Below are 27101 nucleotides of genomic sequence, written 5' to 3'. Positions count from 1 at the left end.
ATGTATGGACACCAAGGGGAGAAAGGGGCAGCGGGATGAACTGGGAGATTGGGATTGACGTATATACACTGCTATGTATAAAATAGATAACTAATGAGAACCTACTGTATAGCACAGGGAACGCTACTCAGTGCTCTGTGGTGACCTAAATGGGAAGGAAATCCAAAAAGGAGGGGATATATGTATATGTATAGCTGATTCACTTTGACATACAGCAGAAACTAACGCAACATTGTAAAGCAACTATATTCAATAAAAATTAAAAAAAAAAAAAAGGTGCTGGCTACGCACTCTTCACTCCCCCCAGGAAAAGCCCACATTTCTAACCTCTGCCCTTCCTGTGTTTGCATCATCTTGGACCCTCACCTCCTTCTGAGATGCCCCATTAGCTGCTCATCCAGGCTGTGAGTGCCTCAGGCTAATGGCCCTGCCTCCCCGCCCTTCTCTCCCTTCCGGCTCACTGCCCATCCTGGCCACCCTCCCTCAGGGGACTCCTGAGCCTCAGAGACACCTGGCAGCACCAAGAGGTGAGTCCCTCTTTCTGTGGCTTCTCTCCCCACCACAATTTTTCCCCAGATCCCCAGAAGCCTCCGCTTAGGGGGAACCCCTGAAGCTGGCTAAAGTCATTCCCTGTGACACCAGTGGGACCTCGCTTATCCCTGGACTCTCCCCGGGAGACCTCCTTCTCCTGCCCTTTGCTACAACCTACAACCCCGACTTCCCCTCGGCTAGGCGTTGCCACCAGCCCCGCACTGCCTGCTGTAGGGGAACAGCTCCTTCTCTTTCCAGGGAACTGGGGAAGGGGTGTGAACACAGGAATCTAGCTTCCTTTCCTGAGAAAAATACATACTGTCGGGATCAACTCTGTTCATTTTCTTCTTCTTTTTTTTTAAAGATGTTTTTGATGTGGACCATTTTTAAAGTCTTTATTGACTTTGTTACAATATTGCTTCTGTTTTATGTTTTGGCTTTTTGGCCGCGAGGCATGTGGGATCTTAGCTGCCCAACCGGGGATCGAACCCTCAGCCCCTGCATTGGAAGGCGAAGTCTTAACCACTGGGCCGCCGGGGAAGTCCCTCAACTCTGCTCTGAATTCTCTCCACCGCTTGTCTCCCCAGAGTCTCAGAAAGCAAGAGGCCTTCCCTCTTCTGGGACCTGCGCGCCTGTGCTCCGTCTCCTCCCGTTACACCACGATCGCTCGCTTCAATTAAGGGGGCACATGGTGGAGAGAAAACAGAGGACTGACGGCTAGTGGTCCTCGCTTCTAATCCAGGCCACCTCCCCCTACCGGCGTCTGTCTCCTCAGCTATCCCACTAGATGGCTTCTCGCACCCTGAGCAAGTGCTGAAACCAGTCTGTGACTCTGGGAGCCCCCTTTCCGGGCCCTGAGATCTGGGGGCAGGGCGCCAGTGGTGCGCACGAGGGGCCCCATGCACCTGCCCCCGCAGCTCTCCTTCGCCCTCTATATGGCCGCCTTCGCGCTGGGCTTCCCGCTCAACGCCCTGGCCATCGCAGGCGCCGTGTCCCACGCCCGGCTGCGCCTCACCCCCAGCCTGGTCTATGCCCTCCACCTGGGCTGCTCCGACCTCCTGCTGGCGACGTCTCTGCCCCTGAAGGCGGCGGAGGCCCTGGCTGGGGGAGCCTGGCCCCTGCCGGCCTCACTCTGTCCTGCCTTCGCCCTGGTCCACTTCGCTCCGCTCTACGCGGGCGCGGGCTTCCTGGCCGCCCTGAGCGTCGGCCGCTACCTGGGAGCCGCCTTCCCCTTGGGCTACCAAGCCGCCCGGAGGCCACGCTATTCCTGGGGCGTGTGTGTGGCCATATGGGCCCTTGTCCTCTGTCACCTGGGGCTGGTCTTTGGGTTGGAGGCTCCAGGAGGCTGGCTGGACAATACCACCAGCTCCCTGGGCATCAGCACGCCAGTGAACGGCTCTCCAGTCTGCCTGGAGGCCTGGGACCCGGCCTTGGCGGGCCCCGCACGCTTCAGCCTCTCTCTGCTGCTCTTCTTTCTGCCCCTGGTCATCACGGCCTTCTGCTACGTGGGCTGCCTCCGGGCACTGGCCCGCTCAGGCCTGAGCCACAGACGGAAGCTCAAGGCGGCCTGGGTGGCCGGTGGGGCTCTGCTCACACTGCTGCTCTGCTTGGGACCCTACAATGCCTCCAACGTGGCTGGCTTCCTGCACCCCAGCCTCGGAGGCTGCTGGCGGAAGCTGGGGCTCATTACAGGTGCGTGGAGCGCGGTGCTCAACCCACTGGTGACCGGCTACTTGGGAGGGGTCGCTGGCCGGGGGACAACACGTGGGGCAAAAACAAACGGGGGGCCGTCCCAGAAGTAGTCAGCACTGCATGGGGGAGGGGCAGGGAGCAGGAGAGCCAGACTGCTTCTCCAGGCGCCTGGCGAGGGCTGCTCCAAAGGAACTGCAGGGCGGTTTTGCCTGGGGGGCATCCCCGGAGCCACTTATGGGAAGAACTGAGCCTGGCGGAAGATGGCATCCCAGGTGGAGAAAGAATGGAGGCCTGGAGCTGGGTCACAGGAGGAAGGTAAGCTGCCTCGGCACACGTCTGCGCGATTTCCCACCTCTGTCCGTTCCTTTTCTGCGTCCTGACTGGCCTGACTGCCAGTGTGCCCTGTGGGGAAGGAGGGAGGGAGGTCTGCTTCTAAGCCAGAGGAACTGCCGCCACTCTGATGGTCTACTTTGGGAGCTGTTACTCCAAAATCATTTCCTAGGAAAGACCATTTTGAATTTCTGAATAAGAGGCCGGAGGCAAGGTAATGACACTGTTATACCATGTGACACCCACAAGGGGGCAGCATTAGAACTGTGAACAGGACGCTGGTAGGAAAAGATGCCGGGGGAAGGGAAAACACCAGCAATACCAGAAATACACGTGACAGTCACCATGCCAAGTGCGTTACAAGTGTTGTCTCGTTTCATCCTCCCACGTTCCTTTGATTTAGCCATGCGGCTGCTGTACCGATGAGCAGAGTGCTCACTGCAAGAGGGTGTCAGGCAGAGGCGCAAACACCGACTAGATTCTGCCCTGTGCTTTGCTCACCAAGCCGTGGGCCTGGCCTGGGGCTGCTTCCAGCCAGGGGAAGCAGCAACTTATTCTAATTTGAACAAAGGCACTCCTCAAGCAGTGCACCCTGGTGCTGGGCTGTGCTCACCTGCAGGGTGTACCTTTTCCTAATTTGCACTAAGGTGCTGCATGAGTTAGCTGTGGTCATCTTCATTTTACGGGGGTTTAGAAATTTACCCGACACCCTACAGCAAAGAAGGGGGGGGACATAGGATGTGATCCTTCCAGGAGGATCAGGGGACATTTAGAAAACTTGGGGTATCAGGGTTAACGCCTGTCCTTGTGGTCCCTTTGGCGAAGGTGAATGGTAGCACCCTGAACCCGAGAGAGAGTGGGCAGGGGACAGTGGCCGCGAGAGCCAAAAGTCTGGGCGTCTGCTCTGAGGCGAGGAGTAGGAAACAGACGTTCCTCTCATGACGATAAAGACATGAACACAGAGAAGCAAAAAAGTGGCAGCTACGTGCCTGACAAGCACGAACTGGTTTACACAAGTTATCTCTTTTCGTGCCTAAATGTCTACGAGGGGGGACTCCCCTGGAGGGCCAGCGGTTAAGACCCTGCACTTCCACTATAGGGGGCACTGGTTCGATCCCTGGTCGGGGAACTAAGATCCCGCGTGCCGCGTGGTACAGCCAAAAAGAAAAAAAAAAAAAAAAAAAAAACTGTCTACAAGGGCAAGGATTTTTGTTTCATTTGCTGATATATCCCCAGCAACTAGCAGAGAGCCGAGCACACGGTAGGCTTGTGGTTAATATTTGCTGAGTGAGTGAATGCTCATAACAGCCCTCCAAAGAAGTCTTATTATCCCTGTTTAAAAATATGGAAATGGGCCAGAGAAGTTCAGTCACTTGTCTGAGGCTCTGCCGAAGCCAGAAACAAGTCTGTTCTCTGCGCAGTGGTGACATCAGAGGATTTCAGCCGAAGGCCGAACTCCAGCCCAGGCAGCTCCTCCTGTAACACGAGAACCACTCTCCCTTCCACAGCACCGGAGCACCTGCTGGTGCCGGGCCACGTCTTCCAGTGACTTGTGCCTCCTCCACTTAGGGGAGATTTCAGTTCCTCCCTGGGGCTCCGCATGACCCACCCCCAGCATCCTCTGGTGACCCTCGCCCCTTGGGCCCTGAACCTTCTACCAGTGCCCCAGCAAGTCAAGCCTGTGCACCGCCCCCCGTTCCCTCTGCTTGCGCTGTTTGCTCCAGGGGCTCTCAGCCTCTGTGTTATTGATGTCTTTATTATCCTCCCACCACTGAGACCCCCCCCCCCCGCCCCGAGACTGCTGTACTTCTTGTTTTTTCACTGCTGTACTTCTAACAACTTATTTGAGATAAAATTTACATATCATAAAATTCACCCACTTTAAATGTACAATTCCGTGATCTTTAGTAAATTTACCAAGGTGTGGATTATATTATATCACGATAGTCCAATTTAGGACATTTTTATCACCCCAGGAAGATCCCTCATATTCACTTACCGTTAATCCCATTTCCACTCTCAGTCCCCAGGCCCCCAGTAATCTACCTTCTGTCTCTACACATTCGCCTATTCCGGACATTTCATAAAAATGGAAACATACATGGTCTTCTATGTCTGGCTTGTTTCACCTAGCACAATGTTTTTAGGTTTATCTGTGTTATGGTATACATGGGTATTTCATTCCTTTTCATTGCCAAATAGTATTCCATTTTATGACTATACCACATGGTTTATCCGTTCATTGGCTGATAGACCACCAGGTGATGTTTCCACTTTTTGGTTATTATGACTAATGCTATTATGAACATTTATGAGCCAATCTCTGCGTGGACATATGTTTTCATTTCTCTTAAGTAGATACCTATAGCAGAATCGGGTTACGTGGTATGAGGATTCCCATTTCTCCACATCCTCACCAACACTTGGTATTATCTGATTTTTTTGTTTGTTTGTTTATAGCCACTCTAGTGGGTGTATGAAATGGTATCTCATTGCACTCCATAAATATTTGAATGAATAAGTAAATACTCTCTGAAGCTGGACAGAAGTTTGAATCCTGGTGGTGATACTTAACAAGCTGTATTACCTGGAGTGAATCACTTCCCCACTGTGAGGATTTCAAGACATAAGATGATGCCCTGAGAAGCAGTGGGTCTGCCATGGAGTATGTGCCCACTGAAAGGTAGCCGTCATCATCATTGCCACCAACGTTAATATTATTACTATCAGCCCAGAGACAAGCCCACTCGAGTGGCTGGCAGACGGCATCTGTCAAGGGCTCACCGTACTTACCACTTAACTTAGCCTTTGACACATATTAACGCTTTAAGGTGCACAAGCCTATGAGATTGGTTATGACTATCCCTGTTTTATAGATGAGAAAGCAGAGCTACAGAGGGCTTAAGTCACTTGCCCCAAATCACAGAGTTAGTAAGTGATAGCACCAGCATTGCACCCAAGCCCCGGCTCCAGAGCCCAAGCTCTACAGCACTGTATCACACTTCCTACCCTTACAACAAGGCAAACCGGTTGAGCGCCATTCTAGAGGAGCAGATACAATTCAAGTAGGGGATCAGAGGGAAGAAGACGCTGTCTGCTCGTCCCATCTCAGGCTGCTGGGGAGCGAGGCGCGCAGGCGGTCGTGGAATTTGCCCCTCATTTTGTGGACTGGGCCGGCACTGCTCACAGAGCTAACGGCATCTTTTGTGCCATTGCTCGGCAGTGAGTGACATCATGGGCACTGCCAGGTTTTTATCAGTTCTGCCAGATAATAGCTCACCGGACTTGTTCTAGAGGAGCCGGCGAGTTGCTGAGCGGCAGAGAACTTGGGTTCTCAAAGCAGCAGGTAAGCACAGGACCCTGAGGGGCTCTGTGGACGGCACCTTGGTGCTTAGAGAAAGGAAACAGCAGACAGGGTGTGACCAGGAAGAGAGGGACAGGAAAGGGATAGGAGCCAGGCTATGACCAGGAAGACAGGCAGGCTGACCCCGCTGGGGAAAGCACTGGGGGCATGAGGGAGTGAGGCTGGCGATGACGTTCCCTTATGATAGCTGAGAAGCGGATGGTGCAAGACGCCCACCCAGACTGTCATCTCTGTCCCTCTCTTGCTAGTGGCCATGACCACAAACACCAGCTCAGACCGGTCCTTCTTCCTCGGCAATCACGGGCTCCACTGCTCCATGTACCTCTTCACCTTCCTCACGGGGCTTCCCCTGAAGCTGGAGCCCCTGGTGATCCTCGTGGACCAGCTGCAGCGCTGTCCGGCGGCCGTGCGCGTGCTCTTGCTGAACCTGACCCCATCGGCCCCGCACCCTGGTGCTCTTCCTGCCATTCCACGTGGTGAAGGCATGCGCTGGCCCCTGCCCTTCATCTTCTGCCCCTTCTCCAGATTCCTCTTCTTCACCACCATCTATCTCCCGTCCCTCTGCCTGGCAGCTGTGAGCGATGAGTGCTTCCTGAGCGTGGCCTACCCCGTTTGGTACCAGACCCAGCCAAGGCCGGGACAGGCTGGCCTGGTCAGCAGGGCCTGCTGGCTCCTGGCCGCCGCTCACTGCAGTGTGGTCTATGTCACTGAATTCTCGGGGCGCTCCTCCCCCACCCAGGGTATCAACGGGACCTGCTACCTGGAATTCTGGAAGGATCAGCTGGCAGGACCTGCTACCTGGAATTCTGGAAGGATCAGCTGGTGGGACCTGCTACCTGGAATTCCGGAAGGATCAGCTGGCCTTTCTCCTGCCTGTCCAGCTGGAGATGGCTGCGGTCCCTTTTGGGGTGCCCCTGCTCATCACCAGCTACTGCTATAGCCGCCCGGTGTGCATACGCGCTAAGGGAGCCAGCCAGCGCCGGCGGAAGAGGGTGGTAGGCTCGCAGCAGCCATGCTGCTCAACTTTCTCGTCTGCTTTGGGCCCTACAACGTGTCCCATGCTGTGGGCTACACCCAGGGTGAAAGCCCGAAGTGGAGAAGTTCCGTGCTGCCCCTCAACACCCTGAACTCCTGTGTCGACACCCTTTACTATTTCTCATCGTCTGGGTTCCAAGCTGACTTCCAGGGGCTGCTGGGGAGGCTGACTGGAGCCTGTGGCCCTTGGTGGCAGGAAGGCAGCGTGACACTGAAGAGTGAAGGAGAGGGGCCGCCACAGGAGCTGTCTAACATATAGGGGGGCTCTGGAGCGGATGGCCAGGTGGACTGGCCTGCAGAGCAGATCATCCCTGGGGCAGTTCCAAGCTCAAGTCAGGCAGCACCTTGGAGAGGCAGGCTGGGGACGGGCACTGTTTGGGTCAGAGCAGGTACCCAGCCTTAGCCCAGCTCTTGATCTCGCCACACTACCCTCCCTTCCCGTGCCCCAACACGCTCAGGGGGCGGTCACGGTGAGAGAGAACTCTGGAGAATAAGGAGCTCCCCGGGGCAGCAGGCGAGCTCCTGGGCTTTGCTGAAGGTGAAGGAGGAGCTGACAGCAGCGTCCAGGGTCTGAGGGAGCTGCCCAGTGACTTGGGACAGGAGAGAGGAAGAATCTGTCCTTCAGAACTACCGACTCAGCTGGGCAGGAATGGGGACACAGGACTCCAGGAATGAGGGAGCACCCTGCTGTGACATGCGCTCTTCCAGCAAGTTTCCACTGTTCAATAAATTCAGACTTTCAGGGACATTCATGAAAAATGACAGAAGAAAAATTACCTGAATAAACTTGGTAGCAAGCAAAAGAGAATGGTTTTTTCTTAATCTTTTTTTTTTTTATGGTGTGTGTGGGTGGTGTATGTGAGTGTACCTTAGGTGGTGTTGATGGATGGAAGGATAAAACACGAAGACTCTGAAGGAGAAGTGTTAAACTATAAGATGCCTAGTTGCTGGGAGAGGATTTGGATCAGAAGAATAAAAGTAATAGCGAACCCATCTTAAGGGCTTAGCCTGACATCGTCTTTAATCTTCTCAGTAGCCGTGAGGCAAGTACTATGACTATTCCCTTTCTACAGGTGAGGGAATGGGCCCGGCGAGGTGAAGTCTCTCACCTGAGATCCCATAGCCAATAAGTGATGGAAGCAGGCCTGGAAGCTGAAATTAGTTGACTCTGAAACTCAGGTCCCTGAGCCACTCTGCCACCAGCTGTGTGTCATCTGCCGTGACTGGGCCCAGCTGAACTTCCAGAGTCAGCTGAGGCAGTCTGACCTCAGGACAAATGTAAACAGGCCACAATGAGAAGCATAACTAGATGCAAAGCAGATCGACTATTTGTGTAGACACATCCTCCTCCCAGTAAAGAAACCCTCTTGGAAAAAAAATAAATAAAGAGAATTAGTTAGCCCAGTTGACTTCGGGTTACTACAAAGACAAGTGTGTGCTCTTAAGAGGTGTTTTTATCAAAGTGTGATCACTTAGTAATTTTTCGTTTTCCACTGCGGGGTGGCGCATTAGAAAGCATCGGTCTGGGCCTCCTCCCCCGGGAAAGCAACCAGAGAAATGCTGGCGCCTGTTCGCACTGTCAGCTTTATTATTTCTTTTTCTAGTTTGTTTTTTCTTTTTTTTTCTTTTAATGACAAACCAAGAAGTCTCTTATTTTTTTATTTTGGCCGCACCGCACAGCATGTGGGATCTTAGTTCCCTGACCAGGGATCAAACCCGCGCCCCCCACGGTGGAAGCTCGGAGTTTTAACCACTGGACCGCCAGGGAAGTCCTGGTCAGCTTTAGTTCGAAAACATTTATGGTGCACTTACTGTGTGCAGATGGCTGCGCTCAGAACTTCCGGGATTTCAATACTAACGTCTTTAGCATCTGTTTTCTCCCTGAGGTTAAGGTCGCTGGGGAAAGAGGACTGGCTGTGGATGGGGACTGGGTCTCAGGTGGAGGGAGAGAGACATCGTCTCTGTACAGAGATGAAGGCATGAGCTGTCCCTCTGTCCCATGGCTCATCTGTCTGTCCTAAGGCACTCAGACCTTGATGTGAACATGGGTCTGAGTGGTTCAGAAAGGGCACAGTGGTGACGTGGAGTCTTGCAGCTCCAGGAGTGCTAGCAAGGACCCACGAGTGAGGACAAAGAAGAGTTGGAAACCCCGCATTCCAGAGAGAGCCATGGAGAACAGGAGTCTGACTCCTCCCCAGAGTTGACACCGAGGAAGAAGAGGCAGCTCAGCTGGCTTTGCTGCCCCCTGCTGTCACCCAGGACCCCACCCCTACCCCAGTCTGTGTACGCTGAAGGCTGACGGGTGGGGAGGATGAAAAGTCATCAGAGGCTGGGTGGTGGTGAGGGCAGAGTTGTCGTGTTCTCCATATCTCTTGGAAGTCAAGGGAAAGGGGTGCTCGAGGAGTAGAGCACGTGTTCTGGGGCAGCTGCCCTGTGCCCATCTAAGCAGAGGAGGGAGACGGGCAGAGAGATGGTGTGGGCGCGTCTGTGTGAATGACGGGGCACCAGGCACTCTCCCCATCTGGCAGACCAAGCAGGTATGAGGCTCCCGTGGATGAGGGCATCGCAGGAACAGGGCTGAGTGGGGGAGTTCTGGGGTGCTGGGAGAGGTCAAACCAGGTTGGGTCTCCCAAGACCGAGGTCAGAAGAACTCAATTCTAGCTGCCAAAGAGAGCCAGCATCCGGGTACCTGACTCACAGCAGACACCAAAAGCTATTCAGTATTAGCTAAAGCACTGTTGCTCAAACTTTTGTATCCTTGTTCCCTCAAGGAGCCTTCTAGGATCTTTTCCTCCTACTCAGTACCTTCCCCTCCCTGCCCATGAAATTTTGATACAACAGACATACCATGTATCTGTTTGTGTGTGTGCCTTTTGGAAGGCCACAAACCACTGTAAGACTTTTTGGCTCCCCCAGAACTAATTTTCACATCTTTGGGAGCAATACTGCCTGTTCTGAGAACGCATGAGCTAGATAACAGGTCTCCTCACTCACAGAGTGATGAAGCCTGTCTCACACAACTGCAGTCCAGCAAAGTTCATTTTCTTGCTGGAGCAAAGGAGACCACACTCCAGAGGAAGCGTGGGGCATCTCACGAAAGAAGAGACGGCGTTATTAGAGGTTTGGGGTAAGGGTGACGCTGAGGTGATGCTTTGATGAAGTTGTGTTTGATAGGCTCAAAGCACAGCAGGCCTGGGTGGAAAGAGGTCAATTTCAGGCCTGGGCTGAGAAGCAGACCCAGGGTCCGATTCTTTGGAAAATACAAAATAAAGATAAAGGTAGAATTTCGTGCCTGAAAACTCCTTATCTGAAGCTGGGGGGGCTGAAAAGCAAGGCTGCTTCTCTGTGTCACAGGTTCCCGCCCAGAGCCTGCAAGCAGCAGAGGAATGATGGGATTCCATTCTCACTGATGGGATTTCAAATAGCCACGTTGCTGACAGTCTGTGATTTTATTTTAAATTTATTATTATTATTATTCTTTTGGCCATGCCACACAGCTTGTGGGATCTTAGTTCCCTGACCAGGGACCGAACCCAGGTCCCAGCAGTGAAAGTGCACAGTCCTAACCACTGGACCACGAGGGAGTTCCCAGTCTGTGATTTTTAGAGAACTAGGTCTCTTAGCAGTATAATTTTGTTAATTAACAAAACAAGTTTTTAAAGGTTTATAAAAGGGAGTCATTGATGGCCATGGGAGTAGGAACCTTTCCCTCTTAGAAGGAAGTGTCCCCCCACAAAACCTAGGGCAGTGTAACCCAGAAGGATGGGAAGAAGTGTAGACTAGATTCATCTCTGCCATAGGTTCCCTGGGCCACAGGTCAAGTCTCAGTTCGTAGGAGAATGGGGAGGAGGCTAGGAGTTTTAAATCACCACGCGTGACCAGAAGCCTAGGAAAGCCACTCAAGAAGTCATTAAGAAATTGGCAAAGATGGTCCACCGCAGCCTGACTGAAGGCCGTGAGTGTTGAAACCACTGCAGCTCAGACTATCCATGAACCAGTGTCAGTCAGAGTAGGGCAGAGGGGCAGGCAGGAAGCAGGGAGGCACAGAGAGGTGGCTGACTTGATAACTTTTCCTGAGCTGAATACATCACCTGTGACCAGAATCTTAGGATAGTTTAGCAAGTCTGTGTATGTGCCCGGTGGGGCAAGGGAAGCTGTGATGCAAAGCAGGAGAAGTAAATCTGCTTCACTTGGACCCTGCGAAGGGGCAAAAAGTAGACCAGGTTAGGGTTGGGGGAGAGGGGGTGGGAGGTGAAGAACAGATGGGGGTAGGTAGGAACAAGAAGACTGGGAGTCTGCAAAATTAGTTGCAAAAATCATCCAAAAGGAAGAAGCAGAGCAGCAATAGGAAGTAGAAAGAGGGTTTCCCTGGTGGCGCAGTGGTTGCAGGGGTCACGGGTTCGTGCCCCGGTCCGGGAAGATCCCACATGCCGCGGAGCGGCTGGGCCCGTGAACCATGGCCACTGAGCCTGCGCGTCCGGAGCCTGTGCTCCGCAACGGGAGATGCCGCAACAGTGAGGGGCCCGCGTACTGCTAAAAAAAAAAAAAAAAAAGGAATTAGAAAGAGACGTGGTAGAAAAGTCAGGCCATAGATTCTGGGAGAGGAGAATCAGAGGTGAAAGACAGAGGCTAGGGTGGGGAAACAAATAGAGTAAAATAGTGTGAGAAAGTGTTCAACTTTTTACCTTCCTCTCTCTGACATGACCCCTCTGGTTGAAAAAAAAAAGGCCAAAGCAATACAGGTAGTTGTGGCAGCTAAAACTCTGCAAAGAGAAGTGAGAAGCTTGCTGAGTTCTCTTTAAGGCCAGTTCTGAAAAATCATATGGAGGGAGATCAGGGCATCAAGATGGTGGCCCATATTCTGGGAGAAGGATGCTGGGGTCACATACCAGGAGAAGAATTGCTAGAATGAACGAAATCTGATAAACACTGTTGGAAGTGGGAAGGTGCATGGAGCTGGAGGCATGGAACTAGGGGAGAGAAAATGTTACAGAAGAGGAAATGGGGTAGAGAAATATTCTTGGAAGAGAGTGATTTTACTGAATTCAGACTAGAAGGGTACAGTGAGACAATTAAACCAATCATCCCCAGTTGCAGATCCCCCAGCCCGAGGGGTTGAATCGTAATTGGAACTAGTCATGACAATCTCCTTCCCCTTTATCGGTGACTGGTCTCAGGATGGACACATGACCCAATTTTAGCCAAAAAATGGTAAGAAGTCTGCTGAGGGTCTCTGAGAAAGATAGTCCTTCTTACTAGAAGAGACAGATGTGTGAGGAGCTGCCCTCTCCCTTCCTGGTCTGGAAGATTTTACGTGAGGATATGATACTTGGAGCTACAGCAACCGTTTGGGGGCCGTAAGACCACATACTTGAAGAAGAAAGGTAACAAGCTAAAGGTGGCAGAGAAGAAGGATGGAAAGGGCCTGGGCCCTTGATGAACTTGTTGAGCTGGGATGACCACCTCCAATCATCCCTATGGCTGACTCACTATTGGCCAGATATTCTCTAACTTGCAGCCAAACGCATCTTAACTCTAATGGATAAGAAGCTGTACCTCAGCATCCTATATCCTACTGGAAACTACCCAGTGATGTCTTCTTTTATTTTAACTTGTTTTATGATCCTGGAATTTCTAAACTCTATTTGCTTTGTAGGAGTTATGAAATCTTAGTGTTTATCCTACCTATTATGGCTGTACTTAGGGGAGATTTCTTATGGTTCCAGTCAGTAGCTCTGGCATCAAAATATTGGGACACCCCATGATTCAGAAGGGGGCTTTTGAGAGCTGGCTGGCTGGGGCTACATGGACATAGCACTACAAGACAAAGAACAGAACACTGGATGGGCACTTTCTAAGGTCGAGTATCATCTGATAGTCTCCACTGCAAGCTCTCCTCCTTTTATTGATAAAAATTCCCATGTTATCAGATTTTTGAAAATTTTATATTGAAGTATAGTTGATTTACAGTGTTGTGTTAGTTTCAGGTGTCGAGCAGAGAGATTCAGTTATACACATACATGTATCTATTCTTTTTCAAATTCTTTTCCCATTTAGGTTATTACAGAGTAGAAGCAGAGTTCCCTGTGCTATACAGTAGGTCCTTGTTTGTTATCTACTTTAAATATAGCACTATGTATCTATCAACCCCAAACTCCCAATCTATCTCTCCACCCCCTTTTCTCCCCTGATAACCGTAAATTCATTCTCTAAATCTGTGAGTCTGTTTCTGTTTTGCAAATAAGTTCGTCTGTATCATTTTTTTTAGATTCCGCATATAAACGATTTCATATGATATTTGTCTTTCTCTGTCTGACTTACTTCACTTAGTATGATAATCTCTAGGCCCATCCATGTTGCTGCAAATGGCATTATTTCAGTCTTTTTAATGGCTGAGTAATATTCCATTGTATATATGTACCTCATCTTCTTTTCCCATTCATCTGTCGATGGACATTTAGGTTGCTTCCACATCTTGGCTATTATAAACAGCACTGCAATGAACATTGGGGTGCATGTATCCTTTCAAACCATGTTTTCCTCTGGATATATGCCCAGGAGTGGGATTGCTGGATCATATGGTAGCTCCATTTTTAGTTTCTTAAGGAACCTCCATACTGTTCTCCAATATGGGATCTTGATTGCCATGGAAACAAGAAAGGATTGAATGAGTGGGATGGAGATTATGAACGGTGCTCCCTGTGGAAGGGTACTTGGCCCTGCGCAGGGTACTTGGCCTTACGCAGTGTTCTTAGAAACAGGAGAGCAACCCAGTCTTCGTACCCATGGAGTCACCATCACACACGCCCTGCCCATATGAAGATGAGGAGATGTGTTCCTGGATACCTAATTTACTACTTGTAATTTATGCACAATCATGGGCTTGCAACTCACCGATTCCCTTGTCCCCTCACCCCTTCCTAATAATTGTTTTCTAGCAGTTCTCTACGCTTAGAGCACAACCCACTCTTCTAGGGTGTTCCCTAAAAGCCTCCACTAAAATAACTCCTTGTTTGCTTACGCTTTGGAAAACGAGCAAATTATTTGCTGTAAATCAAGAGGTCAGCCAGAAAAAAAAAAAAAAAGTAAGCAGGAAAGTTCACTGCAAAGTGAACTGAACAAACAGGCCAGCAGGTTTTCGCACCGACTGCCGGTACCGGCAGCACTCCTGCTGCTGCATGCCGACCACATGCCAACCAGCCTGGTGAGGAATCGCCCAGTTCAAAGACACAGGAGGGCTTTGGAGGCATCACTTCTGAGGTTACGGGCAGCAGGGTCCTCCTAGGTATTACTCAGGAGGATGAGAGCCTCTCTCTATACACAAAGTCTGCATGCAAATATTCGGGGCAGCTTTAATCATAATAGTCCCAAACTGGAAACGGCCCAGGTGTCCATCAAAAGAGAATGGATTTTAAATCTGTGATGTAGCCATGCAACGGAACACTACTTGGCAATAAAAAGTAACAACCTGCCCATATAGATAACAGTATAGCCTCTGACTGTGATATTGCCATTGATAATGAATACATATTTGGTCTTCATCCCCATGTCTGGCACAGAGCTCTTAAAACCCTTAGAATTTCCTAAGTGATGAGAGCAACAAGGGTGTCTTTTGTTAAGCTAATAAGGTGGCTTTTGGATCCCCGCCTAAGGATGAGGGCTGATTGCCGGTGGGACCAACTATGTGATTGGAGGGTTGGAACTTTCAGTCCTGCCACCCCTCACCTCCAGGGATGGGAGAGGGGCTGGAGGTTGAATCAGTCACCAATGGCCAATGATTTAATCCATCTTACCTTTGTAAATGAAGCCACCATAAAAACCAGAAAGGATGGATTCTGGAGAGCTTCTGGGCGGCAACTTGGGGAAAGCGGTGTGCTGGGAAAGGGCATGGAAGCGACTCACTCTCTCTGGGTAGACAGTGTCAGAATTGAGTTGAATTGTAGGACACTCAGCTGGTATCAGGGGAACTGCTTGGTGGCGTGGGGGAAATGACACCCCAGGTTGGAATTGGTACCAGAACGCCTTTAAGGGACAGAAAGCATATAGTGGTTGTCAGGGGTTGGGGATGGGACAGGGAGGGGATTGGCTGGGGGGGATACCAGAGGGACATTTTAGGGTGATGGAAAATCTTCCATAACTTGATTGGGGTAGGAGTCACACAGATTTGTCAAAACTTAGTGAACTCTATGCTTAAAATGGATGCTAAGATGCAAATTAAGCCTCAATAAAAAGAAGTTGATTAAAAATGTGGTAACCCCTCACCTCTGGGCCCATATGATAGGTGTACATACCATCATCAAAAACATCTTCTCAAAAAAAAAAAAAAATCTTCTCAAGTTTCAATAAGTCAAGCAGGCGTCTGCTTTCACTGTGCCACACTCTGCAGCAGTTCGGATGGCTGTGGAACAACCCAGGTTACACAAGAGGGCAGACACCATGGTGCAAACAGGTGATCGATGGCAACCAGCTCTTGACGCTGGAGATCCGCAGGGAGCAGTAAGGCCTATGGCCGCCTGGACAGTGCATGGCCCATCTGAATTCAACTCCTGTCTTGGTACCACGCAGGGCTGTGGACTCCATGTTGCCATACCTTCCAGTCTTTCAAGTTGGAGATCCAGCTGTTGCTGCTGTTTTGGAAATTTGATCTTCTTTTAAGCTGATAACCCATTCAAAATGTGAAAGGATTGTGTGTGGTGAAAACAAACCAGAACCGAGGGCTGTGGACAGCTCCTAGGCTCCCAGTTTGTGGCCTCTGCAGCAGTGGAGGTTGAGGAGGGTTCAGGTGTTGAGGATGGATGGGTAGGGAAGGAAGCAGGAGGAAGTGTCATTTTGCCATAAGCGCGGCTCAGAGAAAAATGTTGCCCAGATCTGATGGCAAACAGCCGCAAAGACCTGCTGACTTTCTAAAATCATTCTTACGAGTCCCTCGTTCTCATTTAGAAGTCCCTGTCTACCTCAGCAGCCCTCCTCACAGGGAAGGTCCCTGGAGGACAGTCAGTCAGAGGAGACGCACTCCTAATACCCCACGATCCCCGGATCCCTCCATCTCGACCCTGGCTCCTCCTCCTGCCCCCACTCTCTGGAAGGCATTGTTCATTGTTCTGGAAGGTTCTCCCCTTTTGTTCTTGCCCTACACCCTCTCCCCAGGTGTTCTTTTTTTTTTGGTCGTGCTGGGTCTTAGTTGCAGCTCACTGGCTCCTTAGTTGCAGCTCACGGACTCCTTAGTTGTGGCATGCATGCGGGATCTAGTTCCCTGACCAGGGATCGAACCCAGACCCCCTGCGTTGGGAGCTTGGAGTCTTAGCCACTGGACCACCAGGGAAGTCCTCCCCGGGTGTTCTAATTCACTACCATGGCTTTAATCATTGATGACTCCCAAATCTCTACCTCTGGCCCCAGACTCCTTTGTATCCAGCTGTGTCCAGGGAGCATCCCAACTTCACAAGTCCAAACCGAACTTTTCATTCCATCCCCCAAATCTGGTCCCATCGCCCAGCCTATTCCACCTCCGTAAATGGTGGAATCTACCTTTCTGCCCATGCCAGAAACCTGGGAGTCATTTTTTTTAAACAATTTAATTTTCTTATTTTTAAAATAATCATACTTTAAAAAGGAACTTTTTTCAGGGAGAGCTGTACAGTTCTGTGAATTTTAACACACATAGATTCCTATAACTACACCACGATCAAAATAAAAAGGGGGCGGAGTCCCATCCTGCGCTCACCCCTAACCACTGACAACCACAGATCTTCTCCCCATCATCATGGTTTCACCTTTCCAAGGATGTCACGAAAACGAAATCCTATAATTTTAAACTTTTGAGACTGGCTTCTTTCACTCACTAAACATTCATGCACAGTTTTCTGTGTGGATATAAGTTTCCATTTCTCTAGGTCAAATATCCAGGAGAAGGATGGCTGAGTCATATGGTAATTGTATGTTTAACTTTTTAAGATACCTTCAGTCTGTTGGCCAGAGAGGCTGTACCTTTCTCCATTCCCTCTGGCAATCTATGAGAGATGCAGGTGGTCCACATGCTTGCCAGCACTTGGGGGTGTTTTAGCATTTTTATTTTAGCCCTCCCGATAGGCGTAGAGTGGTCAGGAAGCCATTTTGGATGTCCTCTCCCTTACCACCCACATACAATTCACCATCAAGTCCTCCTGGTTCTGTCTCCAGAATATATCCTGTATGAATCTACTTCTCTCCAACTCCACGGCAGCCGTTACCTCTCACCTGGCCTACTGCAAAAGCTTCCAGCCCAGTCTTTCTTTTTGTCCTCATCGCGATCAGTTCACACCACGCCCATCTGGCCCTGACTCTCTCTCCAGGCTCCTGCGACGCCTTCGCTGATATCACTCTGCAGGCCTGACCTCAAGCTCTTAATCTCTGCACACAGTTTCCTTCACACTTTGCTTGGCTGACTGACCCCCTTCTTTCAGGTTTTCTCTCCAATGTCATTCTTTAGAGAAACGTTCCCTGATCACCCAATTTCAAGTAGCCCTCACCTCCCTTGAGGTGCTGTGACAGTTTGACTTACATACTTGTCTGTTCGTTTCATATGTGATTCCTCCCTCTAGACTGAGAAGCCCTTGACAGCAGTCATCATGTCTGTTTTACTCATTACGGTATAGCCAGGTGCCTAAAACTGAACCTGGCACAGAGCAGGCATTTGGTATTTGATAAACAAATGAATGAATAATAAAAAGAATCTCTGATTTTCCACTATTATAAATAATGCTACCAGGAACATCCTTTTACATAAATGCTGGGCATTTGTACATTTCCTGAAAGTGGTACTGCTGTATTAAATAGTATATACATTTGAAATTTTTCTAAATATTGACAAATTACCTTCCCTGGCTGAATCAATCTTCTCTCTCCTAATAGTCTATAAGACTCCATAATCCTGCCAACAAGGAAAAATATCATATTTTAATTTTTTTTTTAAATTAAAATTTAATAAATCAGTGTATTAGTCAGGGCCCTCCAGAGAAATGGAACCAAAGTGTATATACATCGAAAGAGATTTATTTAAGGAGTTGGCTCATATGACTGTGGTGGTTTGGTGAGTCTAGAATCTGATGGAGGAGGCCAGTAGGCTGGAGACTCAGGAAGAAGTTGCTGTTCAACTCCAAAGGCTGTCTGCTGGGAGACTAGGAAGAGCTGATGATGCAGGTGCGGTCTGGTGGAGAATTCCCTCTTGCTCAGGAGAGATCAGCTTTTTTTTTTTTTTTTTTTTGTGGTACGCGGACCTCTCACCGTTGTGGCCTCTCCCGTTGCGGAGCACAGGCTCCAGACGTGCAGGCTCAGCGGCCATGGCTCACGGGCCCAGCCGCTCCACGGCATCTGGGATCTTCCCGGACCGGGGCACGAACCCACGTACCCTGAATCGGCAGACGGACTGTCAACCACTGCGCCACCAGGGAAGCCCAGAGGTCAGCTTTTTATTCTATTCAAGCCTTCGACTGATCAGAAGAGACCCACCCACGTTAATGAAAGGGAATCTACTTTACTCAAAGTCTGTCAATTTAAACATAAATCTCACCCAAAAAACATCCTCACAGAAGCATCTAGAACAACGTTTGATCAAACATATGGGCACTGTGGCCCAGCAAAGTGGAAAACATAAAATCAAACATCACACTCAGTACTATTTTAATTTCTTGGATGAAAATTGTAGAAAATATTTGCATATTGTATATAGTAATTTATGTTTCTTTCTTTCTTTTTTTAAAATAAAGTTATTTATTTTATTTATTTATGTTTGGCTGTGTTGGGTCTTTGTTGCTGAGCGCGGGCTTTCTCTAGTTGCGGCGAGCGGGGGCTACTCTTCATTGCAGTGTGTATGCTTCTCATTGCGGTGGCTTCTCTTGCTGTGGAACGTGGGCTCTAGACATGTGGGCTTCAGTAGCTGTGGCACACAGGCTCAGTAGTTGTGGTGCACAGGCTCAGTAGTTGTGGCACACGGGCTTAGTTACTCTGAGGTATGTGGGATCTCCCTGGACCAGGGCTCGAACCCGTGTCCCATGCGTTGGCAGGCGGATTCTTAACCACTGTGCCACCAGGGAAATCCAGTAATTTATGTTTCTATATTTGGTTTTTTCTTATTTGATTTGCAGAAGTTCTTTGAATGTTAGTATATAAACCCTTTATCAGTTATATATGTAGGAAGACAGTGGTCTTATTTTGTGAATAATTTTTCCATAGCTTTATATATTTTTAAGATATTTTTAATGTGCTCGTTTGTCATTTCTTTGATGACTTCTATGTTTATATCACGCTAGGAAAAAGCCTTCTCATTTCCAAAGCTTAAGAAATTGTATAATGTCTATACAACTTCTATATTTTTGAAAAATATATTCAATCTTTAAAACACTTGAATTTACTTTTGTTGTCTATTTGTAACTTTTGCAAATAGACAGTCAACTACCCCAGTATTATTTACTGAATACTCCATCATTTCCCATATTTATATGAAGTGGACTTGCATCACCTAAGTTGAAAGAATCCTCAAAATGTAAACTGAAACAACAAGATACCATCCTTCTTACCCATCCTATGAGCAAAAATGTTAAAGATTCAAAATATCTAGCGTTGGACTTCCCTGGCGGTCCAGTGGTTAAGATTCTGTGATTCTGCAGGGGGCACGGGTTCGATCCCTGGTCAGGGAACTAAGATCTCACATGCCGCACAGTTCTGCCAAAAAAAAAAAAAAAAATCCAGTATTGGAGAAGGTGCATAGAAGTGGGTACTCTCATACACAGCTGATGGGAATGTACATTACTGAACATTTTCATGAAGGTAATATGAAAATATCTATCCAAAAATTTAAAGAAGTACCTCTCTTTGACCCAGGAATTCTATCATGTACATTTCTAAAAATTCTATCTAACCAAACTACTCACACGGGTCTAGATAGATCGATAGACCGATAGATAGGTATTCACCAAAGCACTGTCTGTTAGAACAAAGGAACTGAAAAGTGAACGTGGACCCTGAATGACTGCTTACATTATAGGATGGTCCTAAAATAAAATACCATGTAACTACCAGAAAGAATACAGTAGATCTATGTGTACTGACATGGAAAGATTACTAAGGCATATTACATGGTGAAACATGAAGTTCCAGAACATTACATATAGCATGATTCCATTTATGCACTTTTTAGAACTATATATTTATATATGTACACATATGGGTATAAATAAAAGAGAGGTTACTAGGAAGGGAAAAGTGTCAGGGGGAAGTGAAGCTGCCTTTCACGTTTTACTTCTGTATTGTTGGATTCTTCTACAATAAGAATATATTCATGTATTATTATGCAATTTCTTAAAAATTTTTAAATTTTTTTCCTTTTTGCGGTACGCGGGCCTGTCACTGCTGTGGCCTCTCCTGCTGCGGAGCACAGGCTCCGGACGCGCAGGCTCAGCGGCCATGGCTCACGGGGCCAGCTGCTCCGTGGCATGTGGGGTCTTCCCGGACCGGGGCATGAACCCGTGTCCCCTGTATCGGCAGGCGGACTCTCAACCACTGTGCCACCAGGGAAGCCCTATGCAATTTTTTTAAATAAAGAAATTGTACTGGAAGAACATTCATCACATTGATTCTGACCAAGCTAGAACAGGGAATAGGGAGCAGAGATTCAAGCTGCCTGAAAACTCCCAAGGGCCACTGTGAGGTCAGCTGGGATTATGGGGATGGATCACGTCACCCACTCAGGCCTCCAAGTGTCCACCCCTGGAGTGAGGAGGGGTGAAGTGGCTACACTGCTCTCAAACGTCAAGCAGGGAAGGCGGAAGTGTTTTCTCTAAGAAAAATGGGTGTGGTGTCACTGGGAGAATGTGGGCAGGGCAGGCCATTAAAAATCCGACCACCAGGGCAGATGCACAGATGTGTGTTGGGAGGGTCATTACCTCCTGTGCAGGGAGGGGCCAGCACATGCCCTTGGGCACCACCATTTCTCCCACTGATATAATATAGAAAACGCATCCCCAGGGTGAGTAACAGGATCATCACACCCAGACAGAGCCCTGTCTGTCTTGTCTCCTGGGAACAGTCACACAGAATCATGAGTTCAAAAGGCAATCAGGTTTCTGGCATGCTCTATTGGTCCCTTCCCAGACTGGTCTCCGGGTGCCCCCAAAGAGCAGGCACAGGATTTCCCCCAAATTAAAGGGCTCCTGTGAACCCTTGAGATGCATGGCAACAGCCTCTGAGGTACAGTGTTGTGCTTTTGGGGGAGGAGCCTCCTAACACAACAGCTAGATAGTGGAATTTTAAAATGGTAACTTAGAAAAAAAAACCAAAACGCACAGAGCCAAGGCTGTCCCTGTAAGTGCCGAGAGTCTGGCTCACTGTTCAGTGAGCATTCTTCAGTTAGCGAGAAGAGGTGAAGTTATAACTGGTGCACTAGGGATCGCTCAAAACTGTTCTCCCTGAAGGCAGGTGTTACATACACATGGGAGCGTCATTCCTCCTGCATAGTGTGGCCGAAAAAGATGGAGAGCATTGCCCTAGCCTGTGAGGTTTTCTGGCAAAGACAGCAGAGCAGGTGGAGTGCTTCACAGTTTGGTAAAGCTTTCCCCCAGGGATGATCTCTTTAACTTGTAAAATAATCTTGAGGGGTTGGCATCATTCTGCTTTCTTTACAGACGACAGAATGGAGGATCACACCTATGAGTTGAATACGGGGCATAAAAAGGAGGACCTATGCTGTTTCAGTTTCAGCCAAAGTCAATCAACACATACCAAGTATCGCCACAGCCCGATGGTGTTAGACCTTCCACGCAGACTCTGGAAACCGGTTTCGTGAGCCGTAGCTCGAGACTCACCCCTGGCCAAATACCAGGAGCTGGGAGGTGGAAGAGGCAGAGAGTGAGGACTGTTTGGGAGAGCTGTGAGTGCGCCACGTTCTGACCCCAGTGGGAAGAACAGGGGGAGCTTCCTACTCACCGATGGAATAACGATAGAGGGACTTCAAGACAGCCACTGGCAGAGCTGGATATGCCCCTGAAGTTTAGGGGGCACAGGGGCTAGTGCCAGATGCTTGCTGGGAGAAATCAAAACCTCAGAGGCTCGCTGGGTCTGGCAGAGCAAAACGGGAGAGCAGGCTACACTGGAGTGAGCTGCTGTTCTACCAACAATGGGACCTTTAAATGCGTGTGGCTCCCTTGGGCCAAATGAAGGCCCTTTGCTGAGAAACCAGCCTAAAGTCATTTTATAAATGATTCTATCCACGGATCAGCCTAGAGGAACAATGCAGTCCTACAGAGGGGATACCCAGGGGTTGAGCATGGGTCAAATGTGACCAAGGCGGGGAGGCACCCCCCATCCAAGGTGCCGACCAGGGACGTCCAAGAACCTGCGAAAGGTCCCTATGGGAGAATGAGTTGGCACTAGATGTCTGTCCCAGGCAGAGGGCATTGCTCCAGGTCCTAACTGTACCAGGCCAGCCAAACATTTGCCGCCCCTAGCACCTCCTCTCTGCCCACAGGGCGGGACCCTAAGTGGGTCTGAAGCAGAGCTAAGAAGTAGGAGAGAAGAGGAGAGAAGGTGGAGTGAAGGAAGAGAAACAGGACCGTGTCCGGCCCACCTCTGCAGGCTGTGAGCCCGAGGCACTGCAGAGCTGGGAGGAGAAGCGCTACTCAGAGTAGGATTGGGAGGGCTTCCCTGGTGGCGCAGTGGTTAAGAATCTGCCTGGCAATGCAGGGGACACGGGTTCAAGGCCTGGTCCGGGAAGAGCCCACATGCCGTGGAGCAACTAAGCCTGCGAGCCACAACTACTGAAGCCCGCATGCCTAGAGCCCGTGCCCTGCAACAAGAGAAGCCACCGCAATGAGAAATCCGCGCACCACAGCGAAGAGTAGCCCCCGCTCGCCGCAACTAGAGAACGCCCGCACGCAGCAACGAAGACCCAACGCAGCCATTAAATAAATAAATAAATAACATATAACATAAATCTGTTAAAAAAATAGAATTGGGAATTTTGATGTTACACTGGCCTGGAGCTATGAGATTATTTAACTGGATTGGACTTGTCATTGTCTAAGAGTGTCTGAAGAAGCCATGGCACCCAAGGAGCCATGCTAGCCATAGGAGGAAGGGGTGCAGGGGAAGAATAAAGTTAAGGTTTACTTGAGCTTGTCAAGCCCAGCTCATTGAATAACATGGTTATATTCATTTTAGACGGCCCCAGGGTGCAGTAATTTGCGTCTTTGGTATGTAGCATCTGCACAACGTCTAGGGCAGCTCTTGTCTGAGGCCGGCACGACCAGATCGCCCTTGTAGGAGGAGCTGCTACCCGGGAGCAGATCTTGTACACAGAGCACAGCAGCTCTGGACCATCTGCCTGCACCAGGGCCTGCGGAAGTGCGCCAGCCTGGAGGGCACCTGGCCCAGGCCTCATACTTACTCTTCTGATGTGAACACTTAATAAGGATAAATACACAGTTGCAGGAATATCTCGACAGGACCCATCTTTAAACCTGTGGCCCACTTCTGGCTCTATACTGTAAAGAATTCCGTCAAAAAACCAAAATCCTAAACCTATTTTGTGAATGGTACAATTATATTTCTTGTTAGGAATGCTGCCCCACTATTAAATCCCATTGGGGCATTTTGCCACTTTTTTTCATGTACTGGGAACCTCTAAATATGGAAGTGGTCTGGACCATCCTGACCTCTGAGAGGCTCTGCTGTAAGCCTCTGGTCATCCTTTGGTTGCCTAGCAACTGAAACCCTTCCCGTGTTTAGGAAACTCCCACATACAAATCTTGAATCTTGGTGAGAAGATTCTCACCAAGCTCCCACTGGAGAAGCTGATAGTTTTGGGCCCTTATTTTCTGAGCAGCCCTGCTATGTTTAGCCCAAATTCTGAATCTGAGGCTACAAAGTGGTACAGAAAAGGAGGGCAGTAGTGGTGTGAACAGAATGTGGCTCTGGGGCCCGAGGTTTTCAGTGTGTGTGGGGGGGGGGGGGGGGGGAAGGGCTCCTGTATCCTTATTGGACTGGGTCAGAGGCATGAATTTTAATGTGGTCCTAGCTGCACAGCTTCATTTATTCTCCAAGCCTGGTTCTCCAGCCTTGCTGACAAGTCTCTAAGTTATCCAACATCTTATCAGATAATCCCTAAATTAGGTAGAGTTGGCCTCTGTTGCTTCAGTTAAGGGCCATCACTGAGACACTGTCCAGCACAATGGTTATGAGCTAAGAAAGCCTGCATTCTATTGAGAGATCCTCAACCCATTAGTAATCAGAAAAATGGGACTGCATTAAAACAGCAAAGAGACACTGCTTGAAATCCATTCACGTGGCAAAAATGCAGAAACTGGATAAAGCAAAGTCTGGCTGGGGATGTGGTTCAGAGATCCAACGGCTGTGAGGCTGGTAGCTCTGCCCTTTTTTTTTTTATGCCTACTTTGGGCCTCTCCACTCTCCCACCTGGGGCAGCTCAACAGAAGAGAAGGCATTGGCCGGGTGGTGTGGGCCGCACTGCTGGCCACTTACGTGGACTGGCTCACCTTCATTAATCATAAGGGTTCACTGTGACAAGCAGCATAGCTCATAATAAATGCCCAATAAATATTAGCTGTGAATATTTTTTCTTGCTTTTGATTTATTTTTTGAGTAAGATCACACACACACACACACACACTCAGAAAAAAACATATTTTTTTACAGTACAAAGCCTACACGGAGATAGGTAAGTTTCCCTTCTACCCCGATACCCAGTTCCCCTTCCCAGAGACACACCACTGTGAGCAGTTCCATGGGTATCCCTTCCCCCAATCTACTCCTCACCCGGCATCCAGAGAGAGCCTTAGGAAATCTGAAACAGGTTACATCACACCTCTGCCCATCACACCCTGGATGTCACTCTACATCCTGACCCCGGCCGCAAGGTCCCACACGCTCTGGGCCCTGCCCACTGCCCTGACTCTGTGCCCACGACTCTCCCTCTCTCAGGCCCCTTGCCGTCGCTCTGGCCTCCCCGACCTCCTCTGACACACTGTGGCTCATCTCGGAGCTTGCCTGGAACGACCCCCGACGTTCTTACACCTCACACTCTTCTTTCTTGCAGGGCTCTGCTCAACTATCACTTCCTCTGAGAGCCCTTCTCGGACTGCCCTCGCTCTCTGCCCCCTTACTCTGCTTTTCCAGTCTCTGTCTTCCGTCTTAGAGCCAGCCAGGCCCCCAGCTTGAGGTTACGTTATCTGTTAATCAATCTGTTGTCTGTCTTGCCTCGATAATACGTCAGCTCCGGGAAATAAGGTTTGTTCACAGCTGATTCCCTAGCATCAACGAGTGCTGTTACCTGGGGGGTCTCAGGAAGGACTCACTGAGTGAGTGTGTGGGTGTATGTCCCTTCTCTCTTACAGCTCACTATTCTCACACCTTGCTTTTTCTCATCTAACCATACACCGGGGAGTCAGATCTACATTGGCATAAGTAGACCTGTCTCATTATTTGTAACAGATGCTGGGTATTTCAACTGATTGGGTGCCCCATAGTTTTTTGTGTGTGTGTGGTACGCGGGCCTCTCACTGTTGTGGCCTCTCCCGTTGCGGAGCACAGGCTCCGGACGCACAGGCTCAGCGGCCATGGCTCACGGGCCCAGCCGCTCCATGGCATGTGGGATCTTCCTGGACCGGGGCACGAACCCGTGTCCCCTGCATCGGCAGGCAGACTCTCAACCACTGCGCCACGAGGAAAGCCCGCCCCATAGTTTTTATTTAACCAGACTCTTTGCTGATGGACATAGGTTGTTCCTAGTCTTTTATTATCACAGAACAAACAAAAAACACTGTGACGAATATACTTCTTTGGACACATGAAGAAGTATATCCATATAATAAACTCATGAATGTCAACTATTGGATCAGATGGTATTGGATTTTTCATTTTGAGAGATGTCATTAAGTTGCACCCCCCCCAGAGAAGTGTCCCAAGTAACAGGGGGAGAGAGAGGTGTAGGAGATGAGGTCAGAGAGTGATGGGTGCAGGAAGCCAACACAGTTGAACTTGGAGGCTACTGTAAGGACTAGGGCTTTGATGAGTAAGATGGGGAGACTGTGGGATTTTGAGTAGAGGAGGGACAGACCTACTCATGTTTTAAAATGATCATTCTGGCTACCGTGTGGAAAGCACACTGAAGGGGACAACAGAAGCAAAGGGACCAAACAGGAGATAATGAAGGAACACAGGTGAGAGATGGTGATGACAGCCTGACTGGGGTGGCACAGTAAATGCAGTGAGAAGTGGTTGGATTTGGGATACATTTTGAAGATAGAGTGGAAAGGACTTGCTGACGGAGTAGTCAAAGCCTGAGAGATATATCTGAAGAGTCAAAGGTATCTCTCGGGATTGGGGCCTGAGCAACCGGAATGATGGGTGGCAAGGTCTAGGCAACCTGGGGTCCCACTCCTGAGGTGCTGGAAGTGAGGGCCTGGGCAGGCACCAGCTGGGCAGGTGGAGGCATCTGGGGAAACTCAATTTCCTTACAGATGAGGTTTCCTGATCTTAGACTGTTCCTGTGGTTTCAAAGGAGGTCCATTGAACTGCAGTGAGCTAAGCTGTCCTGGGGCCCAGCTTGAACGAGAGCAGTGACTAACTCTAGCCCAGTTCCCCGGTTGGGCCCACGTTCCTCATTTCTCTTTGCTTCCCCTGTTTGCACGTGCTGGGCTGTACACTTCTGTTCCCTATCATCTTAAAACGTTTCCCAGTCACTCCATTTTTAGCAGCCCCTTATCTGACTGTCACCCCACCTGTTGTCGCAGGTTGCTGAGGAGGGCAGTGGTGGCTCTGTGTTGTCAAGGTGTCAGGAGGGCTCTGAACAAGAAGGGAGCTGTCAGATTCTGACTGGCTGCAGAAGCTTATCGGGACATATCAAAGCCCCGGAGAGGAAGGTAAGATCAACAGATGAGACACCGTCATCCAAGGTCAAACAGCTCCAGATGACGCAACACTCTCAGGCTCACCCCCGCGTCCTCTTACACAGCCCAGAGAACAAGCAGCCCCACCTGTCTTCCAGGCTCAGCCACACTGGCCCCTGACACAGCGAGCTTGTTCCCATCGCAGGGCTTTGGTACTTGCTGTCCCCTCTAGCTGGAATGCTCTCCACACGGCTGGTTCCTTCTCACTGGTT

At 49.5% G+C, this 27101-nt stretch overlaps 2 protein-coding genes and 1 long non-coding RNA gene across 3 annotated transcripts in view; 2 read left to right on the top strand and 1 right to left on the bottom strand.

Moving 5' to 3' along the window:
* The window catches only part of LOC137215304 (uncharacterized), a 71381-nt gene that overhangs the window by 6665 nt on the left and 37615 nt on the right, over positions 1–27101 (bottom strand). The gene's annotated exons all lie outside the window — the stretch shown is intronic.
* FFAR1 (free fatty acid receptor 1) lies at positions 1431–2333 on the top strand. Its single transcript, XM_067720307.1, has one exon. The coding sequence runs from the start codon at positions 1431–1433 to the stop codon at positions 2331–2333; it is 903 nt and encodes a 300-aa protein (XP_067576408.1).
* Positions 6171–7211, top strand: FFAR3 (free fatty acid receptor 3). Its single transcript, XM_067720649.1, is given in 5 exon segments — positions 6171–6356; positions 6358–6394; positions 6397–6657; positions 6731–6916; positions 6919–7211. Coding segments are annotated over 5 exon segments (963 nt in total).

Source organism: Pseudorca crassidens, chromosome 20 (assembly GCF_039906515.1).
Source record: "Pseudorca crassidens isolate mPseCra1 chromosome 20, mPseCra1.hap1, whole genome shotgun sequence".
Taxonomy (NCBI): domain Eukaryota; kingdom Metazoa; phylum Chordata; class Mammalia; order Artiodactyla; family Delphinidae; genus Pseudorca; species Pseudorca crassidens.
Note: the sequence above shows the minus strand (reverse complement) of the source record. Positions and strands in the feature narration are given on the sequence as shown.